The sequence below is a fragment of the Phallusia mammillata genome, chromosome 1 (genome assembly GCF_965637545.1).
Source record: "Phallusia mammillata chromosome 1, kaPhaMamm4.hap1.1, whole genome shotgun sequence".
Taxonomy (NCBI): domain Eukaryota; kingdom Metazoa; phylum Chordata; class Ascidiacea; order Phlebobranchia; family Ascidiidae; genus Phallusia; species Phallusia mammillata.
Window position 1 is genome coordinate 18,057,875 of NC_137252.1, and position 7,838 is coordinate 18,065,712.

General features: G+C 35.3%; 1 protein-coding gene across 1 annotated transcript; it reads right to left on the reverse strand.

Annotated features, from left to right (window-relative positions):
• Positions 1-145: 145 nt before the first annotated feature.
• Positions 146-7,589, reverse strand: LOC145203721 (cysteine desulfurase-like). The gene is made up of 9 exons (XM_080076001.1): positions 7,281-7,589; positions 6,946-7,098; positions 6,372-6,454; positions 6,188-6,296; positions 5,210-5,377; positions 3,553-3,711; positions 1,733-1,922; positions 1,033-1,198; positions 146-714 (listed from the first exon to the last, which is right to left on the reverse strand). Exons 1-9 carry the CDS (start codon positions 7,452-7,454, stop codon positions 561-563), a joined length of 1,356 nt encoding a protein of 451 aa, XP_079932127.1. The 5' UTR covers positions 7,455-7,589; the 3' UTR covers positions 146-560.
• Positions 7,590-7,838: the final 249 nt, after the last annotated feature.

A 7,838-nucleotide genomic window follows, 5' to 3' on the forward strand; every position in this document is an offset into this window, starting at 1 on the left:
TATAGGGCGCATCTTAGATCTCACGATGTCATTCGCTACGGCGCATTTTGGCCAACAACTGGCTTCATCGAAGTATATAGTGCATATGATATCGCTAGTGTAAGCTGTGTAGTTTCCATAGTGTAAAGAAAAGCTAGCATGGACATTCCAAAGCATTAGTGTTGTTTATTTTCAATGGCTTTGAAAATGGAGATTACGATTTACAACAAACGACACCATAAGCTTGTAAGAAGAAATTACCCTCGCACAACAGCCAACACAATTTGTTCTGCAATATTCCTCAAGAGAATGTGTAAATGAGATGGAGGTAGCACATCTGTTACTACCAGCGAAAAAGCAATATAGCTTTAAGGCCTTTAGCAACAAGCGTCACTTTGCTTTTTTGTCAGAATACTTTTAAATGTTTGGACGTTATTATAAGACATACTGTTTTGGGACCACACCTATGTGCATAATAAATGAGTGAATGTGGGACTGATCAAGTCCAGAATAAACACTTCACCAACCCTAACATACTGGGGTTGAAAGCTTCGCAGTTTTGGGAGTTTTAGTCATTTTCATCAATGCTGGGTCCATTCGATCTTGGAGAGGTCGATTCCCTCTTGTTCCATTTCCCATAGAGGACTGAGTTCTCGGAGTTTGTTAACTTCCTCAATAACTCGCTTCACAGTAAAATCAACTTCTTCTTCAGTTGTAAAACGACCAATACCAAACCTTAAAACATTTTAAAAAAACAAAATGTAACACAGTTAAAGGTCATGTGCTGTATGGATTTTGTCTATGTCTCTCTGCAAAGAACCCTTTAAATTTTAAAAGCTGAGTGAAAAGCAAAATATTTTGCATGCCATGTTGTTTGTGTCTTGTAGAGACAACGAATAGTTTATTTGCTCTTTTTATTCGTCTGTCATAAAACCTAAAATATTCACCTGAGGGATTGGCTGAACAGAGCCAGATCTAACATTGCCATACAATTCACAAAAAATCATATTTACTCCAAACTAAAAGAAAATTTTTAGAGAAGCCTTAGCATACCTGATCGAGGAATGTGCAAGCACATCATCTGATCCAATTGCTCTCAATACATAGGAAGGTTCAAGGGATGCTGATGTACAAGCACTGCCCGAAGAAAGAGCAATTTGCTTCAATGCCATCAACAAACTCTCGCCCTCAATGTGGGAAAACGAAAGATTGACACAACCTACAAATTATTATTTTTTGTCACACAGTTGTAACTGAGAAAGCATTACAATCAACAAAAAAGATACTGTAGGCATACTGGTATTAAATTGTAGCCTAAATTCAGGTAAGGAATATGACTTAAAAGAAATTGGAAAAACAAAATGTTCCAAGATTTTATAGTTATTTTCTTGCTATGTGTAAGGAACTATGTTATGACAGGCAAAGTGACAAATCACAGTTACAGATTACATTGCTTTGATTTTACTTTGACATTGTTCTTTTTCTGGCATTTAGTTTCCAGTGTGATTCTTGACATTGTACTGTAATAAAACTCTATTTAAAGAGAAACATCAATGGCTTTCTTGGAAGTTGTTTTAACCGCTTTGATACAAAATTTTTAAAACTGGATAAAATGGTCTTTAGTTACAAACAGCTTTTGGCAATAGTAGTTTATAAAGAAGAAGACAAAAAAGCAAATGCAATTATATTAGGAAGGTTTGTTTTATCCAAAACGGTTGCAGTTCTTAGATGCTACGTTCAAAGATGAACATACCAGGATATGTGGAGTCATTATCACCATTCCAAATAACACCTTGGAGAGCTGCAAGAATCTTATCTCTTAAACGGTTAGACAGCTTGTCAATGTGTTCCTTGTCGAATTCCATATCTTCCTCACAAATTCTACAAGCCTCACCAAATCCAATGATCAGTGGGGCAGGCGCTGTACCACTGCGCAGTCCTCTCTGTACACAACACAGATTTTTGTAAACATACAAGACAAATCAAACTAGAAGGGTGGCTTAGCACATATTGCCATTGCACATACACTGTGACCTATTTCTTAACATATATTTACATCCGACACTTATTTTATATTGGGTCCCATATTATCTACTGTCTTTATAACAGAAAGTTTGGCATTGTAACGTCAAACACAGTGATCGGTGCTGCGCTTAAATAAATACGCTGTATGGAGTACAGACTATTCAAATTCATTCCATTCATACATTTATTAAGGTTTTTCTATTTTATGAATATCTGAGAAAAAAGTGTTAAATAGTGAGAAAATAGACTAAAACACAACAATCAGCTCCTATTAATGGTGAATAGCACTTGATTGTAGGGGTTTAGTGGAGTAAATGATAGGTACTACACAGTTTACCAACACCTACAAATGGTACACTCTACAAACTGTCCAAATTTCATTTAGTTTATGCATTGTTTAAAAAAATTGAACCATTTTGGGGGGCTAGTGGGGTAAATGTTGGGGCAACAGGGTTAAACACAACATTATACACCTATAAATGGCACACTCTACAAACTATGTAAATTTCATTCAATTCTGACATTGTTTACAAAATGGACCCACTTTGGGGGGCTAGTGGGGTAAATGTTGGGGTAACAGGGTTGAACATAACAAACAACAACTATAAATAACACACTCTATAAGCTGTCCAAATTTCATCCAATTCGGACAATGTTTCGAAAATTCACCCTTTTTAGGGGGCTAGAGGGGTAAATGTTGGGGTTACAGGGTTAAACACAGCAATTGACACCTATAAATGACAAGTTTTGCAAGCTTTTCGAATTATACTAAATTTCAAAACCGTTTAAAAAAACTCACCCATTTTAGTGGGTCAGTGGGGTAACTAATGGGGATTAACACCCAAAAGTATAAAATATGAAACCGCGATGACCCAATCAACCAATCAGTCATGTAAAATTTTATACAAATCAAACAATGTTTAAAATTCTGACCACTAGAGGTGTTATCAGCAACATTCGTCAACGCTTCTAACGTCATATGCCGTTAACACCCCTCTGACTGGCATGTGCAAAAACTTCCAGCAAGTAATGCACAAACACAAGTACCATATGTACTGGTGCCTTTATTATACCATTACACCACAGAAATCTTTCGTTTGTGGTGCGCAGCAACATACAAAAATGTTTTACACTTTGGGGTCTAGCGGGGTAAATAGTGGGGTTATCAAGTCAAACAAAGCAAATGGCACCTCTGCACTACTATATCTACCATCTGTGAAAGCTTCATCCAAATTCACCAAACATTTCATGCCAAAAGTGCATGGACAAACTTCGGGAGAAAAAAGAAAAAAACAGAAACAAAAAAAAAAACAGAAAAAAGAAAAAAACAGAGTGAAATCAAGATGTGTCCCCTTCAGGGAAGGGGACCAATAATTAATGTACCATGGTGCTCATACAACACAAAAATTAAACCTTTTAATGTTTTTAACCCCCTATATAGTGGAACCTAAATTTTGACATAATGGCACACATTAGCATGGAACTTACCTAAGATTCAAACAAAATGTGAATGCTTTTCACAAACAAATTCAAAAACCAGTCTCACACCTCTTGCCCGCCGCCACTTTGCAATGGTTCCAAGCGCACACGGGGTCGTCTTCTTACATACAAGCCACCAATACCTTTCGGACCATATATTTTGTGGCCACTTATTGACATCAGATCAATTTTCATCTCATTTACATCAACTGGGATTTTGCCAACAGCCTAAAAGTACACTGTTTATATCACTGTATAATTGTTTAAAATAGAATCCTTATATTTTTAGCCATAACTACAAGACTTAACAATAGTTTGCTGAAAATACAGTACCTGTCAATGAATTCAAAATAATCAAAATTCCTAAATGGCCAAAAATTTGGCGTGTTGCTATTAAGAGTGTGTATTGATATTACACCAATCACTTAAAGTTGAATATTTAACTGTAAAAGCAGCTTTTCCATATGTTACTTTTTTATGTACACTCATAACATTTCATAGTTATCCACATATACCATTTGCTATACATACATTGGATATAAATTTGTTGCTGCATTACAATTAGGCCTTTACCTGGCAATTAACAATATAATTGTTTGGTTATGAGATTTTTAGAAAATAAGACACCCATTTGACACCAGAAAAAGATCATTTCACATTTTTTTTTAAATCTACCCAGTTAGTTTGAATGTTTAACCCAAAGGTAAGTACAAAAATGTTTTTAATTGAAACCCCTAATACTTCGTCAAAGTGGTTTTAGTGGGTGGCTTAGCACATTTTACTATAGCAAATACATTACAACCTATTTTGCAACTGTAATATAATCCCTATGCTTTTTCTATACTGGGTCCCATGTTTTTTATAATCTTGATTTGTTTCTGCAGGCAGAAACTCATGGGTCCCCAAACTGCAAAGTTGTAAACAGATAACCATAAGAAACGGTGTTATAAAGTCAAACACAGTGATTGGTAGTGTTTTTTAAATAAACATGTTGTGTAAGTGAAGTACAAACTGTCGAAATCTCATGCAATTGAGATATTGTTATAGGTTTGTGGGCCTTAATAGCGTGAAACACTGACATAGGGTAAAACACAATAATCGACAGCTATAAATGCCAAATTCAACAAACTGTACAAATCTCATCTAATTCAGACATTGTTGAAAAAAATTAGGGGGTAAATATTGGGGCCACAGGTTAAAACACAACAATCGACGGCTTAAAATTGCACAATGAACAAATTGTCCAAATTTCATCCAAATCGGACATTGTTAAAAAAATAACCCATTTTAGGGGGCTAGTGGGGTAAATAGTGGGGCTATCAAGCCAAACAAAACAGATGACACATCTACATAACTACATCTACCATCTCTGAAAAATTCATCTAAATCCATCAAACATTACATGGCATAACGAGGTGGACAAACTTCGGGAAGAAAAGAATAAGAATAAAAAACAAATCGAGTAAAATCAACATGAGTCCCCTCCAGGGAAAGGGACCCATAATAATGTTTTGTATAAATACAATTTTGGAAATAATATTACAAAATATTTTGTACGACAAAATATTTTGTTACAATGCGAAACAATGAATTGAATTACATCCTTCCTTGTTGAAACTAATGTAACATTTGTTGGTTATCCAATATTGATTAAAAAAAATTAACTGAGGAGTTAAGTTCAATTAGGATGTTTAATGCTATCAGATTACAAATTGCAAACACCCACCTGAGCAGCGTCAGTGTGTAAAAAAACTTTTCTTTCACGGCACATTGCTCCAATATCAGCAATTTGTTGCTTTGCTCCAATTTCATTGTTGATAAACATTATGGAAACGATAGATGTATCATCTTGGAAGGCATTTTCAAGATCTTTCAGATCAATAAGCCCATTGCTCTGCAAATTCAATTGTAATGTGTTTTATAGCAGTAGATCATTAATAAGTGAAGGCCATTTTATTCTTAAAAAGAAAACCATAAACATAAGACCAATGATTTACCTTTCAGGCCTAACCAATAAATACAACACTACATATGTGAAATAAAAAATGTAACAATTAAGTCCAAAAGGTTTAAAACAAGGTCCTGCAACAATTGTTGGTTTTAATTTAATGGGTAAACACTGAAAAATCATAATTCATTCTTAATACAGAAAATATAAATTTACAGCGGATAAATTGACATATTAGAGAGTCAAAGTTTGCTGTATACTTGGTTAAAAGTGTTCAGATAATTTGCATTGGAACTATTTTCAACAATTTTCGAGCATGTGTGTGTTTGTGCGTGCATGCATGGGTGTGTATATATATATGCATTCAATATGTACCTTGGGTTTGTACATTAGACCTAAATGGTCTGTGAATGACAGATAAAACAGGTAAATCCAAAACTTAGAAAATACTTTAGAATACTTTGCAATGCATCCACCAACAGTGTATGGAATTCTTTATGTGCTGGAGCAAGTATATATTTTAGTTTTTAACATTTATATTTTGGAGTCCTTTTGGTCAACTGCTGGTTAATCAGGGGCAAATTTTGAGAGGAACAACTTTGGGCAAACTGGAATGGGGCAACAATGCTGATGGATGCATTGATAAGCAACCATATTTTTCAATTTATCGATGATGCAACAACAAACACAGGAAAATTAGTGTCATGTAACAAGCTGGCCAATAAAACCCAGGCACTTATCAAAAGAAATAATCACCTTGACTGGTAGATAGGTTACTTTAAAGCCTTCATTCTCCATAGCTCTACATGAGTCAAGGACACACTTGTGTTCAATTTGTGATGTTATAATGTGTTTCTTCCTTGATCTTCATACACAAAAGAAAAACTTTTAATCTCCATCTATTATCAAAAGACATTATTCCCAAACAACCCTTGCTTACGCATAAAATCTTGCCACACCTTTCACAGCAAGATTATTGGATTCGGTTGCCCCACTAGTAAATATGATCTCCCTTGGATCAGCCTGAAAAGAAAAAGCAAGCAGTAAGCTACTCTATATTACAAAAGCATATGGTCATTTACCGACTATTTAGCATTAGAGAACTAAAAATCAAAAATGTAATGCCCAGTACAGTAGTAGTAGTAGTAGTAGTATGTTTCAGACATTATGTCTGCCAGTTGTGTGTAAACAATGCAAATTATACCTGCAACACACTAGTTAACAAAATAAACGGTAATGCCATCAACAGTTAAAAATAATTGCCAAACTATTCAGTTCAATCTATGGAATATTGGCATTTTGGACTTTCTGGTATGAGTATATTGATTATGAAGCAAATCGCATTTCTTTGCATGTGCTATTTAAAACCATAAAAGGACACACTTGGTGCCCTTTGATAAAAAAATAACCTTTTATGTAGCTAGCTATCTAATAAATCCGGTGTCTTGTATTGTTAAACATGGCATCAATACTTAACAACTGAATCGAATTGTGACATAGACACATAGAATTACTTTTATTAAACTTGCAACTTGTTCTCTGGCAACATCCATCGCATGTTCAGCTTGCCATCCATAAGCATGTGTTCTGCTATGAGGGTTACCATAGTAACTCACAAGGTAAGGCATCATTTTGTCTAAAACACGTGGGTCTAGAGGTGTGGTGGCCTAAACACAAAATTATGTTAAAACTGTTTTCAATGCAGGTTTGGGACTTAAGTTCATGGTTGCCTAAACTATTTTAAAGCAAAACAATCAATTAAGTTCTTTTCAGAGTTGGCCTTATTATACTATTTTATCAGTCACCAAGTGGTAATTAACTACAACAGTCAACTGCATATGTGACTGACCTGTGAATCAAGATATATTGGTCTGAGATTTTCATTCCATTCTGTGTGTCCTTTGTCAATTGTTGCTTGTGCAATTGTTTTGTTGTAAACCACGGAAGTTGAAGAAAATGTGGCTTTGTTTAAAATCGTGCCCTTAACAAGCAGATTGCACGTTTTCTTTAACAACCCTTTCATTTTTAGCAGGTGAATAGTACTAATACCGGAGTGATACAAATTAACAGTCAACTTATTTCGCGAAACCAGTTTTAGCTGTTCATGAGTGTGAAGTGCAAAAACTATGATGCAATAACTGCAAAAGTGCAAAACTTGATCGCAAAAGTGCAAGTCAGCGTAATGTCACGTGGTGTCGTATCAAATACATGCACCATAGAAATATTACGATTGAGTTGAGTTGAGTTTATGATGGCAATAACAACACGACTTTTCAGCCCTAGTTAATTGCCGAGAGCACGACCATAGGCGCCGAGTGGGCGGCGGCGGCCACCTTGGGTTTGTAAAGCACGGTGGCGGTCACCGTGGATATTTTGGTTTGTTTGTAGCGGTATCGTACGAAACATT